Below are 24,470 nucleotides of genomic sequence, written 5' to 3'. Positions count from 1 at the left end.
ATATAGTTACCAAAAAAATTTTTTTAAGGTTAATTAGAAACTATTAGAAATAGAATAGTGCAAAGTCGTACTAAACTAAAATTAATCTAAAACGAAAGGTGAGATGTCGAGTTCAGAGTTCAGACCAGCTGGATGTAAAGTGTTGTATTTGTATATGTACTCTGCTTCTTTTATACATAGTAATTTATCTATGTTCCCTCCTCTCCAGTGGCACTTAATGTGTTGTATTCCCCAGAAAGATAAATCCTTTGTCTGCCCTTTATGTACTTCTTTAAAATGTTTGTAGAGTCTAGTATCTTCTCTTTCTTTCTCTATACACAACAGGTGCTCCCTGATCCTATCCTTTAACATCCTTTTTGTTTCTCCAAAGTATATCAAATTGCAAGAACATTGGAGTACATAAATGACCCCTTTTGTCGTGCATCTTATAAGTTCTTTTATTTGAAATACATCACCTTTAGGTGGAATTTTTAAAGAATTTTTCTTACAGCTATGCTGGCATGGCTTGCATGTATAACAGGGGAAAAAACCTGCCACTTTTTTCCTGCAATATCTAGTTGTGTGTTTAGACTAATTTTTTCTTGAAAAGTACTAGGGACTAATATTTGTTTTAAATTTCTTGATTTTCTAAACACTAATCTTGGTCTATCAGTCAAATTTTTCCCTATGATGGGGTCTGCTTGTAGGATGTGCCAGTGTTTATTAAGAATTTTTCTTACAGTACCATGATCATTACTGTAATCAGTGATAAATGGTGTATCAATAGTGTCTTTTTCGTTAAGATTGTCTTTTTCTTTATAGGTGAGTAGTGTTTTCCTATTAGATGATCTAGCTCTTCTAGTAGCACTTTGGACTAGCTCCTCATCATAGCCCCTATCCTTAAATTTCTCCATTAGTGTCCCTATTTGCTCCTCAAAGTCCATTAGTCTAGAGCAGTTCTTACGTATCCTTAAAGCTTGACCTACAGGGATATTTTCCTTCCACCGTTGAAGGTGACAACTATCTGAATGTATAAAGCTGTTAGAATCTACATCCTTAAAGTGTGTTCTTGTCTCAATGGAGTCATTTATCACCATGATCTCTAGGTCAAGGAAAGTAACTTTTTCTTGACTATAATTAGATGTAAATTTTAGGCCTTTATCATTGATATTCATGTCCGTGAGCATGTTATTCAACTCCATTTCGGAGCCCCTCCAAATCATCAGCATATCGTCTATATATCTGCCATAGAGCACGAGGCCTGCACCAAAGCCACTCTCCATGAAGAAATTTTCTTCCCAGTGGCCTACAAACAGATTGGCATAACTTGGTGCAAACCTCGTGCCCATGGCGGTCCCCTCAACCTGGAGATACAAGTTTTTATCAAACGAAAAATAATTATTGTGTAATATGAAAGATATACTCTTTAACAAAAAGGAGTTTTGTTCTGATTTAATGTCTGGGTCTGCATCCAGATATTTTTTTTTTTTTTACAGCTGATAAACCTTGTTGGTGATCAATCACCGTATACAATGAGGTGATGTCACAGGTTACTAGAAACCAGTCTTTCTCCCATTTGATTGTATCGAGTATGTTTAAAACCTGAGTTGAATCTCTTAAATAAGAGTTTAATTGCCTTACATACTTCTGCAAGAATACATCCACATACTGTGAGAGATTAGATGAAAGAGATCCCACTCCGGAGATAATTGGCCTTCCAGGGGGGGTTCCTAAGATCCTTATGGATCTTTGGAAGGAAATAGAACACCGGGACCCTAGGGAATTTCGGGTCCAGGAAATCTACCTCCTTATTATTCAGAATTCCTAAAATCTTTCCTTCCATAATAATCTTTTTAAGATTGGCTGCGAATTTGTTAGTAGGATTCAGTTCTAATTTTTTATATGTTTTTTTATCATTGAGTAGTCTTAGGGCTTCAGATTTATAATATTTCGTGTCCATATGTACTCTGCTTCTTTTATACATAGTAATTTATCTATGTTCCCTCCTCTCCAGTGGCACTTAATGTGTTGTATTCCCCAGAAAGATAAATCCTTTGTCTGCCCTTTATGTACTTCTTTAAAATGTTTGTAGAGTCTAGTATCTTCTCTTTCTTTCTCTATACACAACAGGTGCTCCCTGATCCTATCCTTTAACATCCTTTTTGTTTCTCCAAAGTATATCAAATTGCAAGAACATTGGAGTACATAAATGACCCCTTTTGTTGTGCATCTTATAAGTTCTTTTATTTGAAATACATCACCTTTAGGTGGAATTTTTAAAGAATTTTTCTTACAGCTATGCTGGCATGCCTTGCATGTATAACAGGGGAAAAAACCTGCCACTTTTTTTCCTGCAATATCTAGTTGTGTGTTTAGACTAATTTTTTCTTGAAAAGTACTAGGGACTAATATTTGTTTTAAATTTCTTGATTTTCTAAACACTAATCTTGGTCTATCAGTCAAATTTTTCCCTATGATGGGGTCTGCTTGTAGGATGTGCCAGTGTTTATTAAGAATTTTTCTTACAGTACCATGATCATTACTGTAATCAGTGATAAATGGTGTATCAATAGTGTCTTTTTCGTTAAGATTGTCTTTTCTTTATAGGTGAGTAGTGTTTTCCTATTAGATGATCTAGCTCTACTAGTAGCACTTTGGACTAGCTCCTCATCATAGCCCCTATCCTTAAATTTCTCCATTAGTGTCCCTATTTGCTCCTCAAAGTCCATTAGTCTAGAGCAGTTCTTACGTATCCTTAAAGCTTGACCTACAGGGATATTTTTAATATTAGTAGTATCCAGTTAAAAGAGGATGAAACAAGAGTCATGGACTCTCATTTGCACCCAGCTCTAAAATGAATAAGTTTAACACACATGTACATGTTAAAAAATTCATAAGAAATTTAACGCTTAAGCGCTATTTCTTAAAAGACCCATTAGATAGGACTAAAGAAACTGAGGTGAGACAAGAAAAATTTATTCATACAGATTTGAAAAATAAATCTACATTTAATCCCACCTTTTGCAAAGGGAGTAACTTGGAAACATTTGAGTTATTGGTACTTAGGGATCTCAAAAAGAGTAAACCTTCACAATACACGAGATCAAATATGAGCAAACAAGATCTTTTAATTTTGGAAGGTTTAAAGAAGAATGGTGACGTGACTATAAAGCCCGCCGACAAGGGCGGTGGGATTGTAGTCATGGACACGAAATATTATAAATCTGAAGCCCTAAGACTACTCAATGATAAAAAAACATATAAAAAATTAGAACTGAATCCTACTAACAAATTCGCAGCCAATCTTAAAAAGATTATTATGGAAGGAAAGATTTTAGGAATTCTGAATAATAAGGAGGTAGATTTCCTGGACCCGAAATTCCCTAGGGTCCCGGTGTTCTATTTCCTTCCAAAGATCCATAAGGATCTTAGGAACCCCCCTGGAAGGCCAATTATCTCCGGAGTGGGATCTCTTTCATCTAATCTCTCACAGTATGTGGATGTATTCTTGCAGAAGTATGTAAGGCAATTAAACTCTTATTTAAGAGATTCAACTCAGGTTTTAAACATACTCGATACAATCAAATGGGAGAAAGACTGGTTTCTAGTAACCTGTGACATCACCTCATTGTATACGGTGATTGATCACCAACAAGGTTTATCAGCTGTAAAAAAAATATCTGGATGCAGACCCAGACATTAAATCAGAACAAAACTCCTTTTTGTTAAAGAGTATATCTTTCATATTACACAATAATTATTTTTCGTTTGATAAAAACTTCTATCTCCAGGTTGAGGGGACCGCCATGGGCACGAGGTTTGCACCAAGTTATGCCAATCTGTTTGTAGGCCACTGGGAAGAAAATTTCTTCATGGAGAGTGGCTTTGGTGCAGGCCTCGTGCTCTATGGCAGATATATAGACGATATGCTGATGATTTGGAGGGGCTCCGAAATGGAGTTGAATAACATGCTCACGGACATGAATATCAATGATAAAGGCCTAAAATTTACATCTAATTATAGTCAAGAAAAAGTTACTTTCCTTGACCTAGAGATCATGGTGATAAATGACTCCATTGAGACAAGAACACACTTTAAGGATGTAGATTCTAACAGCTTTATACATTCAGATAGTTGTCACCTTCAACGGTGGAAGGAAAATATCCCTGTAGGTCAAGCTTGAAGGATACGTAAGAACTGCTCTAGACTAATGGACTTTGAGGAGCAAATAGGGACACTAATGGAGAAATTTAAGGATAGGGGCTATGATGAGGAGCTAGTCCAAAGTGCTACTAGTAGAGCTAGATCATCTAATAGGAAAACACTACTCACCTATAAAGAAAAAGACAATCTTAACGAAAAAGACACTATTGATACACCATTTATCACTGATTACAGTAATGATCATGGTACTGTAAGAAAAATTCTTAATAAACACTGGCACATCCTACAAGCAGACCCCATCATAGGGAAAAATTTGACTGATAGACCAAGATTAGTGTTTAGAAAATCAAGAAATTTAAAACAAATATTAGTTCCTAGTACTTTTCAAGAAAAAATTAGTCTAAACACACAACTAGATATTGCAGGAAAAAAAGTGGCAGGTTTTTTCCCCTGTTATACATGCAAGGCATGCCAGCATAGCTGTAAGAAAAATTCTTTAAAAATTCCACCTAAAGGTGATGTATTTCAAATAAAAGAACTTATAAGATGCACGACAAAAGGGGTCATTTATGTACTCCAATGTTCTTGCAATTTGATATACTTTGGAGAAACAAAAAGGATGTTAAAGGATAGGATCAGGGAGCACCTGTTGTGTATAGAGAAAGAAAGAGAAGATACTAGACTCTACAAACATTTTAAAGAAGTACATAAAGGGCAGACAAAGGATTTATCTTTCTGGGGAATACAACACATTAAGTGCCACTGGAGAGGAGGGAACATAGATAAATTACTATGTATAAAAGAAGCAGAGTACATATACAAATACAACACTTTACATCCAGCTGGTCTGAACTCTGAACTCGACATCTCACCTTTCGTTTTAGATTAATTTTGGTTTAGTACGACTTTGCACTATTCTATTTCTAATAGTTTCTAATTAACCTTAAAAAATTTTTTTGGTAACTATATTTTTAGTTTTAGGGGGTATATAATTTTCAATTTCTATTTTCTCTACTTATTCATAGTGTAATATTGTTCACTATTTTTAAAACCCGATTAGCTTAACTGTGTTACTGCAAGCACCTACATAAATTCTCATAACGGCAGATAAATGCAGTCTTATATATATATATATATATATATATATATATATATATATATAAATGCTCACCTTAGTTTGGGGTGCAAATAATAATATTTTTCTCTAAATTTTTTTTTTTTTTTTCTTATTTTTATTTTACTATAAACACACTAGTCTATAATGACTTTTAGCACATAGTCACACTTTATGACCACTCTAGTGAGGATGTTTTTTGTCCCTCTTTTACAATCCTCCTTTCAATACAAGTAATTTTGCTTTGTGAAAACGTTTTTTGAACCTAAGTTAAACCTTTATTTTTATTTTCTTTACTCTTTTTAACTGCAAATTACGTCCAAATGCCCCAATTGTTAGCATCTCTGTGTACATTCTCATATTTAACTAGATATAAGTGGCTTGGTTTTTTATTGTATTTAGATGTATATATTTTTTCTTAGTTGCCAGTACTGTTGCCAATAGACCAATTCTAGTAAACACACCTGTCACCTAAATTAATCTCACCTGACCAATGGATTTGAGTCCACACTGTTTAAAAGGAGGCTGTAACTGGAGCTAATTCATCTTGAGAAAGCCCTGTAAGAGGGAGAAACGCGTTGATGATAGTTACAGCTGCCTTACACTTCACATCTTGCCTAAAAGGACTGTATTTCTCTTTTTTGGAGTGAAGGATTCTTCAGCTACCCACGGACAAAACAAGGACTACACTGTGAAGGGCCAGGCGCTTAAATTGAAGCCGGTCTTAAGTCACACACTAATGGTCCTTTTACTATTAGATCTACAGAGGAAATCTGGTTATTTTGTGACCCTGCGTGCGATCCTGCACTAAGAGCGGAGTTCACCATCTTTATTATAGCGGCCGCTATAGTTCACCTTCAAGCTATCCTGACCAATAGGATTGCCCATACAGAGACGACGCCTCCCGATTTGTGACGTCACGGGACACGTACACGCCTCACGGAGGTGCCTCTTGATACACGGACGGTACACCTAAAGGTAAAACGGGTCTACACTAACCCGGCTCTGGTTCTCCTTTGAATCATCTGAGGACTTTAGTTTTGATGCTGACTTCTCCCTCATAATACTGAGATAAGGTGTATATTGGCAACAACAGTTTTTATTGTGTTTTTTATACATCGGAGACGTCCGATTCTTAAATGATCTATGTTTTTTTTTCTTTTTCCTTTTTTAGGACATATATCAATGTGATTGTTTGTTTTAAATTATAACAAGTAAACTGATCCTATTTATTTCTATTTTGTCTGTATAGCAATTATTTTTAAACTGTTTAGCACCTTTAGCTTTTTTAGCGCTTCTCCTCATTTTCGTTCTTTCACTTATCTTTTTTCCCTAATTTGAGGGACTTTAGGGTTGGAGTAGCCTGGTGCCTCTTGCGCACACTTTAACACACTTGCACACACCTGTTTTTTATTACAAGATATGTGTATTGCTTTATATTTAGCCCTTATTATTTTTTGGGCTTCTTTCATTTTTACTTTGGCTCTAATTTGTGATTTTTATATTACCTAATTTCAGCCATCTGATTATTTTGATTCAAGCCTTGCCATGTTTATTGACATTAAGCAAATTCATGGTAGAGGTTCTTATTATAAACTCTGTTTCTGGGGAATTTAAATAATTAATTAAGCTATGTGTCACATAAATTATAATAAAGAACAAGAGGGGTGCCTCATGTGTGCATCAATATATCCATAAATGTAAAATCAAAGAAATAAAGCCAAATGGGTACTCACAATTGGCCCAAGTACACATATGTACTAGTAGGAGCTGGCTGGTATCTTCAGGTGTACCAGCTAAACCTCTCCAGGTGCAGAGTAGATAGTGCAGGGGGATCTTTGTCACAATATGTGCTGATGGATAGTCAGAAGCAGTGTGTAAAACTGCTATAGAAGGTAATGAACCAAAGCTTGCATAAAACAAGTTCAGTTTATTAAAACAAATGTTAATAAGTTTAAAACAATAGCAAGCAAAATTTAAAATCATGTAACGCGTTTCTCAACCTAGCATGGGTTGTTTCATCAGGCATAGTAATCCTTCTAACTGACAATCCATTTAAACAGAACTTGATCCAATAGTGAATCAGGACACACCCCTAATGGGCATTGCCAAGCCTGTTGTTAATTAGTGTATATCCCCATGTATGTATTGTATATGGAGTGTTTTGATGCCTTTGATGCAACTGTTTTAGCCCAAAAATTTGGAGAAAGTGTGTGGTGGTAATTTTTTTATTTTTACACACACGTTGATTTTTTACTGTGATTTAGGAGAACCTGTTGTAAGTTATTGCAAGTAAACACTCCAGGTTGTTTTCTGAAAGACCTCCTGAGTACACTCATGCATAGGTTTGCCAGGATTTTGGGAAGGTTTAGTTACAATTGTATGACTTGTAATTTGAGTTGAAAGTGAGAGTATTTCTTCTGCTAGGCCTATCTTTAGTTTGGGGCTTATCACATATCCCAGTTTTATTTATTGCCATGAAAGTGTATATATTTGAAATGTTGACACCCCAAGGTATTGTATATGGAGTGCTTTGATGCAACCGTTTTAGCCAAAAACATTGGAGAAAGTGTATGGGTGTAATTTTTCAATTTTAGTTTTTACACATATTGCTTTTTGACTATGATTTAGGAGAGCTTGTTGTAAATTATTGCAAGAAAACACTCCAGGTTGTTTTCTGCAAGACCCCCTGAGTACACCCATGCATAGGTTTGACAGGGGTTCTGGTAAAATACAGCACCAATTGTAGAACTTATAAGAAAAAGAAAAGTGAAATGTAAAAATCTGGCACAGCAAAAGTAAAAAAACAAACAAAATAAAATCAGTAACAGTAAACGTAACCAAAACCCCCACCAAAAAAGCACAACGGCAAATGTAAAAAAAATTGGGACCAGTGTGTGATACCACTTGAAGCAGTCCCCAATGCAGAGTCCAGGCTGTTCAGGGCAATCAGGACAGTAAAAGGTGGTGTCCTTTCTCTGCCCCCTCTTGGTACAGACTCTGCATTATTTTTTTGTTTAGGATTCTGCTTCACCGCAGTAGGGGGGATTTTAAAAGCCCTAACTCTTCTCTCTCCCATCACCTCCCGGGGAGCAGGTGCATCTTGGTACAAAATCCCCGAAATTATCTGGAGCTGAAACTGTAAAAAAAAAAATTCATTCCGGGGTTTGCTTTTTTGAACAACAAAAAAGCGTGTGGGTTGCATTCTACATTAAGTAAATTTTAATCTTTTTGTACCAGGCCCTTGTCTTCCGCATAATTAGGTAGGGCTGCAACAGCTGATCTGCCAGATCAACCTCACCCATATTCCGGTTATAAGCCTTGATGCAAACTGGCTTCCTTGTGCTCTCAGCTCTGCCACGTACAGAGACTTCCACAGTCCTCTCATTGTGGATGGTGGTAAGAAGGTATATATCTTTGTACTTAACTACCAACAGCTCCTCTTGGCACAGAGTTGAGGTCTCCCCCCTTTGTAGCCAGTTGTCCTGGGAAACCTGCGCGGTTCTTTCTAATTGTACAGCAAGCTACTGTATCAAAACAATACAGTAGCTTGAACAAAAGGACACTTGTATAGAAATGATCTAAATACAAGTGGTACCCTTTGTTCATCAGTGGTAATATCAGGTCCCAGACAATATGGCCAGTGGTTCCCATATGTTCTGGGTCTTACGGTACCAACAGGATACCAAGGGTTAACACCAGATGAACAATGTCCTGCATAGGGAATCAGCAACTCACAACCCAGCCAGTTTTTCCCCTCAAACATGAGACCAGGCTTCACATCAGGTTTACAACAGAATGACATTTATTAAAGGCTAGATGCCTAGTATTTATACAGGTTTGACCCCAAATGGGGGGGGGGGGGTTGAAAGACTGTTGTACATTACATGGAGGGAACATGCCCTTTTACATGATACAATAGAATACATTACTTTACTTAGGCAGATATCAAGTTAAACATAAGACACAATGGAGTCCTTATCACCAACAGTCTGACTCTGGAGGTGATTAAACAATGGAATTCTTATCACTAACTAAATTATGGCTGGAGCCAGCAACTTGTATTTAGAAAATAAAGTTAACGCTTTCAGTCCTGACCGAAGGGTCCGTCACATAGCTCCCCCCTTGTGGAACACTCCGGCAGACCCGGCTTGACCCTTTGGCGGGTCAACCTGGGGATGACCGGACTAGGAGGTGGTAGGCATGTCAGTTTGCCAGTACAATCCATCTGTATTCCCGTTATGAGAGAGAATTCCTGTCCATACAAACAAGGGTTCAACTTCCTCAGTGCCCAGACTAGGGCTAAACAGTCCTTCAAAATCCCATCAGCTTCTTTACGAGTTTTCTGTACCTGCTCTTTATAGGTATCCACAATCCCTTCATACTGACATAGGGTGCCCTTGAGTTGCTGCACCTCTCTATGAGCCAGCGTCAGCTTCTCCTCAAGTGTCACTAAGTTTGTCTTTAAGGTTTCATGTTCCACTCTCAAGCTGGTGTTTTCTGCAGTCTGTCGGTGCAGCTTGTCTAGCAGAGATTCCTGTTCTAAACGTGCTTTTTCCTATGCGCTCCTTCTCCTTCATCAGCGCATTGTAACGGGACTTCCACGTATCAATAGCGGATAGAGATTTACTGAGCTCAGGGTTCTGGGGCTTAGCAGCAGGGAGGTCAGTCTCTGCTGCACGGATCTGAGCACGGGTAGGCACAGGGTTAACATCAGCGGGACCCATGGGAGCATAGGCAGAAACAAGGGGGGCCAAGTCATTTCCAAGAAGAACATCAGCAGGTAAGTCCTTCTTGACCCCCACATTCACAGGTCTAGCGCCCAATCCAAATGTACCCTGGCAACAGGTAGGCGGAACACATCTCCCCCTGCTACCCTCACAGCCACAGTGTCTCCAGTGTGCTGTTTCTCAGACACCAAGTTCTTTTGAAGCAAGGTCATGGTAGCACCAGTATCCCGTAGACCACTGACCTCCTTCCCATTCACTTTAACCAGTCGCCGGTTATTCCGGTGGGCAGCTTGCACAAGGTCTGCCTCATGTAGGATGCCCCAGCATTCTTGCGCCTCTACGTAGCGGGCCGCAGGCTGAGGGTTACGTGTGATTCCGCCGGCAGGTCTTCTCCAGGACTGTGCTTGGTTCGCTGCATTTAGGGGACACTCTGGTCTTTTGTGCCCTAGTTGCTTACATCCAAAGCACCGAATCGGTTGTGAGTAGCCCCGCGAATTGAACCGGGTTCTCTGAGGGTAGTTCGTGGCTGTAGGCCGTGTGGTATAGCAGTGCGCCGGGGTTTGGTAACTGGCAGCTGCTGGGGTGACTGGGGGTCTGTACTCCACTCTAGCAGGGGGCTTAGTGGTAGCAGTGTCCAGTTTGCGGGCATCCGTATACTCATCTGCCAAGCGAGCCGCTTCATGCAGGGTGGAGGGTTTATGGTCCCGAACCCACTCTCGAACTCCTGCGGGTAACTTGTCGAAGCAATGTTCCAACAGGAATAGCTGCAGCACCTCTTCCCCAGATACGGCTTGGCACCCCGCTATCCAGTGAGCTGCTGTGCGGTGCACCTTACATGCCCACTCAAGGTAGGAATCTCCAGCTACTTTGTGTCTCTGAACCGCCTCCGGTATGCCTCCGGTGTAACCGCATACCTGGAGAGCAGAGCCTCTTTTACAGTATTATAATCCCCGACTTCCTCATCTGGAATGGCCCGAAAAGCCTCACTGGCCCGGCCGGATAATTTTCCGGATAATATCGTGACCCAGTCCTCTGCGGGTACCTTGTGTAGTGCACATTGCCTCTCAAAATCCTCAAGGTACCCATCAATCTCTCCTTCTGTTTCCAGGAAGTTTTTAAAAGCTGCAAAATTTACTTTTCTCTTTTCCACTTGGGTTGCTGTGACTTGGGCTGCTGCAGCGCCGCTTTGGCGAAGTAGGTTGGCCTCCACAGCTGCTATGACCCGGTCGATAATTTCCGCAGATGGGTTGGGGCCATAATGTGCCAGTCTTATTTTAACCGCCCGATCAAAGCTTGCTTCTTCAGGGGTTCTGTCTGCTATGGTGGGCCCATTGGTTCCTTCTGTCACTGGTACTCTTTCCATCTTAGTCAGTGTTGTAATAATCCCCCTCTTCCTGAGGTTACTGGCTTGTGTAGTTGTTCTTCTGGGCGATAAGGTTCATTCCGTCGCTTGCCACCAATTGTTACGGTACCAACAGGATACCAAGGGTTAACACCAGATGAACAATGTCCTGCATAGGGAATCAGCAACTCACAACCCAGCCAGTTTTTCCCCTCAAACATGAGACCAGGCTTCACATCAGGTTTACAACAGAATGACATTTATTAAAGGCTAGATGCCTAGTATTTATACAGGTTTGACCCCAAATGGGGGGGGGTTGAAAGACTGTTGTACATTACATGGAGGGAACACGCCCTTTTACATGATACAATAGAATACATTACTTTACTTAGGCAGATATCAAGTTAAACATAAGACACAATGGAGTCCTTATCACCAACAGTCTGACTCTGGAGGTGATTAAACAATGGAATTCTTATCACTAACTAAATTATGGCTGGAGCCAGCAACTTGTATTTAGAAAATAAAGTTAACGCTTTCAGTCCTGACCGAAGGGTCCGTCACACTGGGCAACCTGGAGGGTAAAGGTGGAGATCCTTTCCCTCGTACCCCCGGAAGGCCTGAGTATACCCAGTCTTACTCTCATAGAGCTTATAAATCTTTACTCCATAGCTGGAGCGCTTGGAAGGAATATACTGCTTGAATCCCCTCCTTCCCTTATACTTCATCAGGGATTCATCCACGCATATATTCCTTCCAGGTGTATAAGCCTCTGCAAACCTGGCAGCAAAGAGGTTAATCAGGGGGCGGATTTTATACAGCCTGTCAAACTGGGGATGCTCCCTAGGGGGGCACAGGCTGTTGTTGCTGAAGTGCATGAAATATAGAATCATTTCATACCTCTTCCTCAACATACTCTGGGAAAAAATAGGGATAGAGCAGATGGGGTTACTGCTCCAGTAGGAGCAGTTGAAGGGTTTCTTTATGATGCCCATCAGCATGGTCAATGCCCAGAATTTTTTAAATTCTGGCACATCGATGGGGGCCCATTGCTGCTTTTCCAAATATGAATCAGGCTTTGCAGCACGGAACTGATGGGCATATAAATTAGTTTGGGCGACAATGTTCCCCAATACATCATCACCCAGAAACACCTCCATAAATTGTTGGGGGCTAAATCCTGCGACATCCACATTTATGCCAGGATTTGGAGTGAAGTGTGGAATATCTGGCCTCTGGTGATGAGGCGCTACCCACTCCTCAGCTGCAATGCCAGCTGGAGCAGCACGTCTCCTTCTGGCAGGGGGCTAGCACTGCAGCCACAGATACTTCACTATCAGTTGGCACTGTATCTTCTAATGATGTATCTGAGCACCTGGCAGGGTCACTATTATGGTCTGACATAGAGGCATCTGACTCTGATGCAAGGATGGCATACGCGTCCTCAGCACTATATGTTCTCTGTAACATGATTTATTTTTATCTGTCACAGAAAAAAAAATTACTAAAAAAAATTAACACACAATTTAAATTTAAATGAGCTAAAAAAAATACTAAAAAATGAACCCCTAAAAAAAATGCACAGAGAGCAAAAAAGTGCTGCTGTGAAAGAGCCAGTGATTTATAGTGATCACTGGCAAGCTAGGGGTTAATGGCTCTGAAAAGGGCCTCACATTTTTTTACAAATATTCTATTAACTAAATCTCTCTCCCTAAACACAGATCTATTTCTCTCATTAAAACACAAGTGAGGAGAGGGAGGGAGATCCACACTGGTCAGAGTCAATATTTACTCATATTTACATGATCAGACAAATTGTATTTTTTATTATTATAAATGTAATTATAGGGGCAAGCTCAGATTGGATGACCCAAGCCTGCCCCTATGATGAGGCAGGCTAGGGACACCCCCAGAAGCCCCATGATGCACTGGGCAGCTCCATCTTTGAAGCCACAAAAGGGTGGAGGGGTGAGGCAGTCAGCACAGAGCACACAGTTAGAGCATCAGAAGCCTGCCCGGTGGCTTCCGATGCTCTGCTTGACTGCTGGGCTCCACGTGGAGCAAACCGGAAGCGATCAATCCTTAGGAACGATCAAAAAGTGGCCGGGCACTCAGGAACAGTTTTGCAGGATGTCTCAACATCGGGACATCACTGCAATACTGTTTGAGTGGCTGGAAGCGATCTCGATGTTAAAACCTCACCTGTTGTTGTTGATATATATAAGATTAAAAAAAAAAGTTGTAACAGTAACAGTGCTTAAATATTGCTAAGTACTCTCTTCTAGGGAGGGGTGCATTTACTTTACCAGTATAGTAGGGATAACGTGGCAAACTTCAGAATCCTGATACAGCTTAAATGAGCCTATAATAAAGCTATCACTACCATTTATTAAATGTAAAAATAATTATTTTGTTGTGCTATAATCCACTTATCCTTTCCTTTGTTATACAAAAGGTTACACATTTCTCCAGTCTCTGTATAACTTATTTATCATACAACATTAGAATAACACTACACAAGTGGTTTTTTTTTAAAGCAAGCTTTATTAAACAAAATTAGCAAGTGTACAGATACAAGAAGAACATATTGTAAACAAAATACAAGGGTTTGTAATTTTTAACTTTGAACTTTCATCTTCTGAGAGGTTAAATGTGTTTTTAATATATGTGTGTGTTAGCAGCAAGACACTGCTACTATTTGCTGCCTTCCTACTAAGTTTGAAATAAAAGTTATATTTTAACTAACTACAATTTCTTATATTCTTAATTAGCGAAAAAAATCATTCTTTTTTTGGATACACTCACCACTGTGTGGGATTTGTCCTTATTTGAATAATTACATAAATGCTTAAGCACTACTACTTATGCTGACCCATATATCTATGTACCAGGGTTAATAAGTAGAGACTTATCGCTGATTTATTGTTCTCTTTCCTTTTGCTCTAAAATTTAGGTTGCATTCTGTCTCTTCTGAGCATGGGCAAATCTGCCTCCCTGAATATCAAGTATTCACTTAATAGTAAACCAGTTTATGTTACTCTAGAAGTTTTAGAACATGAAGTTCTGCAAGGAAGCTAGATAAGTCTTTCTGTAGATACCTCAACTTCCTTGCAGAGCTGTGACAGGAAGTAATGGACACTGCACAAATTAACTTTTCAAAAAATAAATAAGTAAAATCAATTTAAATAGATTAATAATATGTATTGCAATTATTTCTATCAAGTATAAGCTACGGCTTAGTGCTTTATTTATTACAACAATGAAACTTTTAAGTGTAACATTTATTCTGTAGTCCTATAGTAGTTAAGGTAGAGATTCCTCAGCTGTAATGTTATTGCACTAATGTGACAGACAAGCCTCTTTCATACAAGCTGAATATGTTTCAGTTCCATTAATAAATCCTTGTCTATATACACAGGCAAGGATCTTGCAATCATTTTGTTCTCCTCCAGAATGGGTTCTTTTTGTTTTTAAAATTAAGATTCTCAGTCCCAGGCTAGGGGCAAAGGAAGTGGTTTCACATTTTGGTTCTTCAAGTTAAATAAGACAATTATATATACTTGTTAAGGTGCCTCTGCATGAAGGCCGACTTTCTTATTTATTTTCTTGGTATATCGCCACTCCCTAAGGATCCTCTGAAATTGGGGCTTATATTTCAGTTCATAAGAAACTTCTGAGCAAGATGAAGATGAAGGATGTTTTTCAGCATCAATCTCTTTGTCATTTTAAGAGGCACCTAGGTCTTTCCTAGGGCGTAAGCTTTATTCAGTTGAGCTGAAAGGGGTCTTCATTAGTGATATATGTTTAAGGTTTTCCATATCTGGATTTCATACAGTTGCAGTATTTGGGGCTTTTTAGACAGATGCTATATCTGAGGATATTGGTTTAACAAAGGTATAACCTCATCATGCATGTATCGCTCATTATCAACGCAACATTAGTCAATTTGCTTATATATTCCCACCCATCTTTTCATATAATTTGTACTGCTTTACAATTTGTTCACTGGTAAGTGTTACAAGGGAGTGTCACTAATAACAACAATATAAGACATTTCTTTATCTTGGAGCATATCCCTGGGTTATACTTACCAGGCTCTTTACTTCTTTTTCCTAGTCCACCTGTATTTTGGCTGGACGTCTATAGGAAGAGGAATGGGTGGTGCTTGAGGGTTACCACTTATTGGTAACCAGGGGAGTGGGCAGTTCTGTTACATGCTCTAATTAGTTAAAGCATAGGGGTTAAACATACAGTAAAAGTACTGCTCCCCCTTTGCTAGGGTCAAACACATAGTGGTGCAGGGTTCCTAGTCTAATTAATCAGAGCATGTATCTTTTTTACTATAATGGCTCTTTAAGTTTTATATGTATCTAGGTACTTATTATATTAGCTACATTTTTCTTTTGTCTTTTTGAATCTTGCCTGTAGTGTAATTTTATACTTTTGTTCAAATCCTATTCTTGTCTTTAATCTTTTTGTCACTTTGGTTCTTATCCTTCCCCTTAAGTCAGTAGCCTCCTGTATCTCTTGATAACTTAAAGGGACAGTTTACTCAAAAAAATGATCCCCTTTAATTTGTTCCCAATGATCCACTTTACCTGCTGGAGTGTATTAAATTGTTTACAAGTATTTCATAACCCACACAGCCAGTAGAAGAAATTACACTCCCAGTGGGTTATAGAAGAGATAAGGTAATAAAATGTTAATTTTCCATTGTACAAGTGATTGGTTTATGGACATATATAAGATAAAGAAGCAGATATATGTACACAATGTGATAAAGTAATAAAATCTGATTATACCTATAAGCTCAACCCATTGTATTAGGTTGTGGCTTCAAAACACAAAATCAGTTCATTCATAAACACAAATAAACCATAACAAGCAAATCTCATACATTTTCTACTCTGCAGCTGGTAAAAAAAAAAAGTAAAGAAACAGATTAAGGGAAAAACTATTTTATAGTATACCGTCCCTTTAAAATTCCCATCAACACATTCATTTCAATGATTGGTTTATTGTAATCTATTAATTATCATATTATAAATAATAAAGATATGTAATAATTTTCTTGCAAGCAATTAATATTCTATAATAAAATATGGAGTTGTTTTCCCGTTACAAAAACGTATAACAAAATTATAATTAATTCCCTTGAGTATTAAACAATGTACTTTCATAAGAGATAAAGTTCCAACTCCCTTTTTATTCCCAGAGCAAATACTGGGCTCTTATCTCGGGTGTTTGGTCAGAAATGGAAAATGTGTAGCCATAACCATTATCCTATGAGAAAAACAGATATAAGGTTTCAGATTCTTAGTTGATCCTAATGATAATAAAAGTAGTGAAACTATGAATGCATTTAACCCCTAATACTCATAATACATGAATGGAAGTAAATAAGGATACATGGATGTAAAAATGCTTGCACACATAATAAACAATAAATATGATCATTAGCATCACATCATAGTTAAAAATTTATGTTATGGGTTTTCTATCCCAGAATCCCCTGATATCACATGCACAGTGCACTCTCATGAACTCTGTAGGCCTGTTGTGTGCACAGTCCACAGAGCATACTTACAAATTACAGTTATTATTTTATTTATTTTTTAAATGCTACTTTTTAGCAGCTCATTGACCCTAGCATGTACAGAGCTAGCAAACTACAGGAATATTATGTCCCTTTTCTAGGAAACATCTATTGACCTTTTTATGTATCTTTCCATATAATAATAGAAAAAAAACTCATATTTTAAACATCTGTTTTATCGCTGAGCACACACGATTTCTTCATCTGTATCTTGAAGAATCCGTTACCAATGAAAGTGTTATGTCAACTCTAAGGTTACAGATGGATAAGCACTACCAAATAGGTGACAACATATAGTACAAACACTTTTAAGATAAATATTAATAATACATGTATAGAATTATTGACATCTATTTAAATGTTATATGTCGGTAGCTATGCTAAAGTGGACGTACCTTATACTGTTTTTCAGATGTTCTACAGGGAGAGTACATGGGTTGTCCGGTGGCTATCAAGATTATAAAGTGTGATGTCACTGCACAGAATTTCTTGGCAGAGACCGCCACAATGACGTGAGTGCCCAGATGTCAGATGATAATGATCATCAGGGGTAGAAATATATATTACTATAGTTTTAAAGGTTTCTAGTTAGGTGAGAAAAAGTTAACAATGCACTTAATGTTAAATATAGAGAAACATCTGATTTCTTACTAAGGACTCTATTCACAAAGAGATGAATTGCAGGTGATTTGTAGGTGATTTGAAATCTTTCATTAACTATGCATTATGAAGGGCCAAACCCAGGGAGTATCTCCTGCAAGAAGAACTGTGTTAGCCCTGTACAATGCATAGTTAATAAATAAAGAAAAAGTATAGGGGGCGCCCTTGGTCAGATAAAGACACAAATGATTTATCAATTACTATAACAAGTGATTTGGGCTCAAGCTTGTAAAACATGGGCTCAAAGAAGAAAAGGCTCAAAGAAAATAGGCTCGGAAAAAATGACCAAGCAATGGACCAGCCTATCAAATTGTACACTATGGCAATTTGCAGTTTGATGTAACACCACTACAAAATGAGACAAACAAAATGTGCCAAAGCCCCAAAAAACTGGTATAATGTAGATGTGAGAGCCCAAAGGTGATTCACGTATCAGGTCCAGGCAGCTATCTGTGGGTGGATCAGGGTCCCAATCCAAGGTCAGCAATCTCCAGATAACATAAGGAAACAGAAGCGCCACATGGCCTAGTATTGTTTGGCTGGGTAATAATATATATGGATACAGGATATATTGCACTCACCTTGAGTAAAGCACCCCTTATTCAAACTAAATCAGTGATGGTAGATGGTAACTCTATCTAAACAATTAGGTTGATCTATGACCTTACTGTTATTCACACTGAATCAGTGATGGTAGATGGTGACTCTATCTAAAATTTTACGATACACATAGGGGCGGGACCATATCTATGTGGGGTCTACATTCTAAATAGCGTAGTGATTGGAACATTACTAGCACCCACTGTACACGCCCATCCCTGTGATGTGTTGTATATCAGGGTGACTATAGGTAAATGAACCGTAATGTGGTATATGCCCACCTCTGAGATATATTATGTGATAGACGGCTAGAAAAACAATTTTAGCATGATGTTTAGATATTCGTGGATGGTCATATAGTGAATGACTCTCTCTGGAACGTGTATTGTAATGAGTGAGTGATCAAAAATAAAAATGGAACTATATGTGAAAGTCTGGCATAATATTAATAAATGCTGTTTAGCATGTGTGTGAGGGTGTGTATGGAATATAAGTGAGGTATTAATACGAAATGTATACAACGATGTGTAAACACACAATAGATGTGGGATTGTTCAAACATGGGTGTGATAGACAAAGAATGAGAAATAAAGCTTAGTCAAACTAGTATTTAGCACACCCATGCTTGTAATTGTGAGTAATGCCTACAGTGTGTAAGTGCACACATTATAGACAATTATGTATATATATATATATATATATATATATATATATATATATATATATATATATATATATATAAAACATATAAGAACATAATAGTGGTTAATGTAATATGTGTGTCATATGAGGTGATGTCTACTACATAAGTATTTAACCTATGAACAATATCAATACATAATTACTATGATGTGATAGAATAATATGGTTGTATAACCTGTAATAATGTGTATATAAAATATGTATCCAATGAGTGCGGCGTATTGATAACTAAAGTTGAAGTGTATATGGATATACCAATTATGTGGATAATATAAAAATTAAATGGTGTATTGGTTACATAAGTGAAATGTGTATAATAGTGATATAGGTCACCAATGAGTGAAGCGATGTGTATGGTAATGATATAAGTCACCAATGAGTGGAGCGTACAAATAAAAATAATTTTTATTCACTAAATATTAATGATAATAGTGATATGTATACATAATAAGAAGTGTACATGATAATAGATATAATATGTGAATGATAAGACCAATGTGGGGTAATGAAAGATCAAAGATCAAGGGCTGCTAGATCCACACATTCGTTTAAAACTTCTGGGGTTAGGGTATGTAACTTGTGGATCCAGTATGTCTCCCTGCGTCTCAAAAGCAGCATAGGATTGTGAGTATTTCTAGAAATTTGTTCAATAGAAAAAATAGATAATGTTTTGGAACTTCCCCTATGGGCATATGTGCAATGTCTTGAAATGCTGTGTTTCAGAAATTTCTTTTTGACATTGAGGATGTGTTCACTCCAACGTTTTTTTATTTTGTGGCTCGTACGCCCTACTTATTGGGCCCCACATAAGCACTGTATTAAATATATAACATAAGTAGACTCACATGTGAGACGTTTCTTAATGGTAAACTTTTCTCCTGTTATGTTAGACTGAAAAATCTTAGTACCACTTTTGACGATCTTACACATATTACATCTGGATTTGTGACACTTGAATATACCACAGCTTGGTACAAAATTCCCTCCCAATTTTTTTTTAGTAGTAGTAGTATTGGTGGTCATCGTTTTATTTAGATGTATTTTATCCCTAACTATTTCTTTCATGTAATTGGCAAGAGTCCATGAGCTAGTGACATATGGGATATACAATCCTACCAGGAGGGGAAAAGTTTCCCAAACCTCAAAATGCCTATAAATACACCCCTCACCACACCCACAATTCAGTTTTACAAACTTTGCCTCCTATGGAGGTGGTGAAGTAAGTTTGAGCTAAGATTTCTACGTTGATATGTGCTTCTCAGCATTGTTGAAGCCCGATTCCTCTCAGAGTACAGTGAATGTCAGAGGGACGTGAAGGGAGTATCACTTATTTGAATACGATGATTTCCCTAACGGGGGTCTATTTCATAGGTTTCTCTGTTATCGGTCGTAGAGATTCATCTCCTACCTCCCTTTTCAGATCGACGATATACTCTCAATTTACCATTACCTCTACTAATAACTGTTTTAGTACTGGTTTGGCTATCTGCTATATGTGGATGGGTGTCTTTTGGTATGTCAGTATATTTATAGAAATCTTAGCAGTATTCTCCAAACAATGTGTGAGTATATGGCAGGGAATATATTTAACAATCTTTCTTTAGACTGAACCCACAATCAATATACTTCTACTAAGACAACAAAATTAATATAAATATCTGAATTCTTTATTATTAGTAAATAACTATGAACATGTTGATACGAAAATATTTGTAATAATTAGAATATGAGTCAATATTATATGCGTTAAAACAAAAACTATTTAAAATATGCTATGCAAAGCTCATGCAAATTTACTTTAAAACCAACCTTTCATTCAGACTGCTTTTAAAATATTACAATGAGATCTAAAATAGCAGCTAACAAACATTCAGCAATATGATTTACAGTGCTAATTTAAACAAATAGTACAATATACACTTCTATTAAAACCTCAGAAATTGTATATATTATTTATGTAAAAACCCAATTCTGAGTTATCACTCTATAGTTGTACAGATAAAAAAATTTAGCAGCAAGGATTTGTTTAACCCTACACAGGCTGAATACTAGTAAAATGCAGACTGCTCTCTAAATCTATTGAATACAAATTGACTATGTTCTTACCAATAAGCTTTGTTTCAAGTTTTTAAAAATTAGAACAATTATACTTTACCAATTTGAACCAATTTGTAGCGGTCTTTAGGTCATTTCATTTAAAGGAAAGTTAATTGCATAGCTCAGGGATAAGCTTCCAGTTCCTTGCTGAAGTGAAATGTATTTCCAGGCAGCCAAAATTAAAAACACTTTTGTCTCAGCAAGTCACAAAAAAACTGTCCCTTGTGCATTCACTATTCCTATTTTATAATAATTGAAGACCTAGTTCGTTTACGCCCTTTTTGCTTGTCCCTTCTGATTGGCTCACCCTGTGAATGCTGGTTGCCAAGGAGATGCATTCTTTAACAGCCAATCATCTCCTGGCTGTAATACCTGTGTCGCAACACCGTACCTTGTCCATCGGGTGGCAGTATTACCAACAGACACCACAAAACAAATGCAGCATGACAAACAAATACAGCTATACATTTAAACATCTTTCTTTAAAATGTGTAATAACTACCATAATTTTCTTCATATTAATAAGTTCGCAATACCAATCACAGACGGGTAAGATCACATTACCTCTCTGGTCATTTTGATATGAAACATGTTATATTATTTATGTTGTATTATATTAAGGCAATTTAATATTGCTAATTATTTAGAAATTTATGGCATTTATATATATAATATGTTTTCACATGATATAGTATGCTCTATGTCTCCCACAGTCCTTGTATGCAGGAATTTTTCCCATGGTCCACCTGAAAAATAGAAAATTTATGTTACATATATGCACTTCAAATATGGGATTACAAAAATGGTTATTCAATCCATACCAATTCTGAATCCATTTCCTATACAAATATCCCCTGCAGCAACTATCTATTTAACACAATGTGTTTAATTTCAATATATATATCATGAATCATTTTAAACATACATGGAAAACTGGCATTGTTCCCTTTGCAAAATGTATTTAATTCTATTTGTGTCACCTTCCCCCCAGCCGTATATCTGCAACACATGTCTTACTTTGAATCTACAAAGGTTTAGGTGACAAATTCCAGAGGGCTCCCAAGCATATTCTCCACCCAAAACACACATCATTTATTCTAAATAATCAAAGGGGTTTCCTGTTAGTACTATGCTTATCCAACTATTTTAGATTTTATCCTTTTAAGTGATTGTTTTAAATTGGGTAGACCAAATGTCTTAGAGTCATAAAACTCTGCATATAGTCAAATGAGCATGGTCACTGGGTTAGTTTCTTTTAGGAAAATGTTTGTGTATTTTACACAACAGGAGGGCGTACTTCAAAGCTATGCTGATTTTCAATCCTGATAAACGTGTATTCACCCAGCTAACCCATCTGGTAGGGGGTTGGGACCCCCAGTGGATTAGAAGCTGTGTTCAACAAACTCATGTCCAATTAATCCTGAGGTCTCATCTAACATATACAGTGTATAAAATATACATATATATATATACATATATATGTATACATATGTAATATTCATCATAATATTCATATACTCTGACAGGTAAGTATGTTTTTTATTACTTAAGACACCTCAGCTATGGTTTGGCACTTTATGCATTTATATAAAGTTCTAAATATATGTATTGTACTTATATTTGCCATGAGTCAGGTTCATGTATTTCCTTCAGCAGTTTCATATTTGGGGAATTTAAACATTTTAAGAAATGTATTTCTTACCTGGGGTTTTAGTCTTTTTTTCAATTGACTACTTCTTGCTATTGCGGGTATTAGGCCAGCGGGTGCGTCAAATGGTAAACTTTATTGCGTTATTGTTGGCGCAAAAAATTTTTGGTGCGGAAAAAGACGTTTATGATGCAATTTCGTCATTTCCAGCGTCATATGTGACGCCGAGACCTTTCACACGGCGGTGTCATTAGTGACGCGAGTGTGTCATTTCCGGTTATTCTTGGAGTCAAAAAAGTTTACGTTACATTGTGCGTCATACTTGGCACCAAATTTTTTTCATTATTTCAATACCCCATTGATGTTTGCCTCTTGCTTTTTTCTCTATCAGAGGCCTATGCTTTTGCATTTTTTCCCATTCCTGAAACTGTCATATAAGGAAATAGATAATTTTGCTTTATATGTTGTTTTTTCTCTTACATTGAGCAAGATGTCCCAATCTGATCCTGCCTCAGAAGTTTCTGCTGGAACATTGCTGCCCGACATCGGTTCTACCAAAGCTAAGTACATTTGTTGTAAAAGTGTAGAAATTATTCCACCAAATGTCATTTGTAATAGTTGTCATGATAAACTTTTACATGCAGATAGTGTTTCCATCAGTAATAGTACATTGCCAGTTGCAGTTCCTTCAACTTCTAATGTACATGATATACCTGTAAATTTTAAATAATTTGTTTCTGATTCTATTCTGAAGGCTTTGTCTGCATTTCCACCTTCTAATAAACCTAAAAGGTCTTTTAAAACTTCTCATTTAGCTGATGAAATTTCAAATGACCAGCAACATAATAATTTATCCTCTTCTGATGAGGATCTATCTGATTCAGAAGATCCTTCCTCAGACATTGACACTGACAAATCTACTTATTTATTTAAAATAGAGTATATGCGTTCCTTATTAAAAGAAGTGTTAATTACTTTGGATATTGAGGTAACCAGTCCTATTGACGTTCAGTCTAATAAACGTTTAAATGCTGTTTTTAAACCTCCTGTGGTTTCCCCAGGGGTTTTTCCTATTCCTGAGGCTATTTCTGATATGATTTCTAGGGAATGGAATAAGCCAGGTACTTCTTTTATTCCTTCTTCAAGGTTTAAAAAATTGTATCCTTTACCAGCAATATCTATAGAGTTTTGGGAAAAAATTCCCAAAGTTGATGGGGCTATTTCTACTCTTGCTAAACGTACCACTATTCCTATGGAAGATAGTACTTCCTTTAAGGATCATTTAGATAGGAAGCTTGAATCCTATCTAAGGAAGGCCTATTTATATTCAGGTCATCTTCTCAGACCTGCTATTTCTTTGGCAGAAAGTTGCGGCTGCCTCAACTTTTTGGTTGGAGAATTGGATCCTGACATATCTAGCATTACTCGATTACTGCAACATGCTAATAATTTTATTTGTGATGCCATTTTTGATATTATCAAAATTGATGTTAGATCCATGTCTTTAGCTGTATTAGCTAGAAGAGCTTTGTGGCTTAAATCTTGGAATGCTGATATGACATCTAAATCTAGATTACAATCTCTTTCTTTCCAAGGTAATAATTTATTTGGTTCTCAGTTGGATTCTATTATTTCAACTATCACTGGAGGAAAAGGAGTTTTTTTGCCTCAGGATAAAAAGCCTAAGGGTAAATCTAAGGCTTCTAACCGTTTTCGTTCCTTTCGTCAGAATAAGGAACAAAAACTCAATCCTCCTCCCAAGGAATCTGCTTCCAGTTGGAAGCCTTCCTCAAATTGGAATAAATCCAAGCCATTTAGGAAACCAAAGTCTGCCCCT

At 37.2% G+C, this 24,470-nt stretch overlaps 1 protein-coding gene across 1 annotated transcript in view; it reads left to right on the top strand.

Annotated features, from left to right (window-relative positions):
• The window catches only part of MATK (megakaryocyte-associated tyrosine kinase), a 138,164-nt gene that overhangs the window by 96,040 nt on the left and 17,654 nt on the right, over positions 1–24,470 (top strand). Inside the window, exon 7 of the mRNA XM_053700730.1 lies at positions 17,313–17,438. Within this exon, the coding sequence (XP_053556705.1) occupies positions 17,313–17,438 (126 nt within the window). The remainder of the gene's footprint in view (positions 1–17,312; positions 17,439–24,470) is intronic.

Source organism: Bombina bombina, chromosome 2 (genome assembly GCF_027579735.1).
Source record: "Bombina bombina isolate aBomBom1 chromosome 2, aBomBom1.pri, whole genome shotgun sequence".
Classification (NCBI taxonomy): domain Eukaryota; kingdom Metazoa; phylum Chordata; class Amphibia; order Anura; family Bombinatoridae; genus Bombina; species Bombina bombina.
This window is presented reverse-complemented; position numbering and strand designations above follow the sequence as displayed.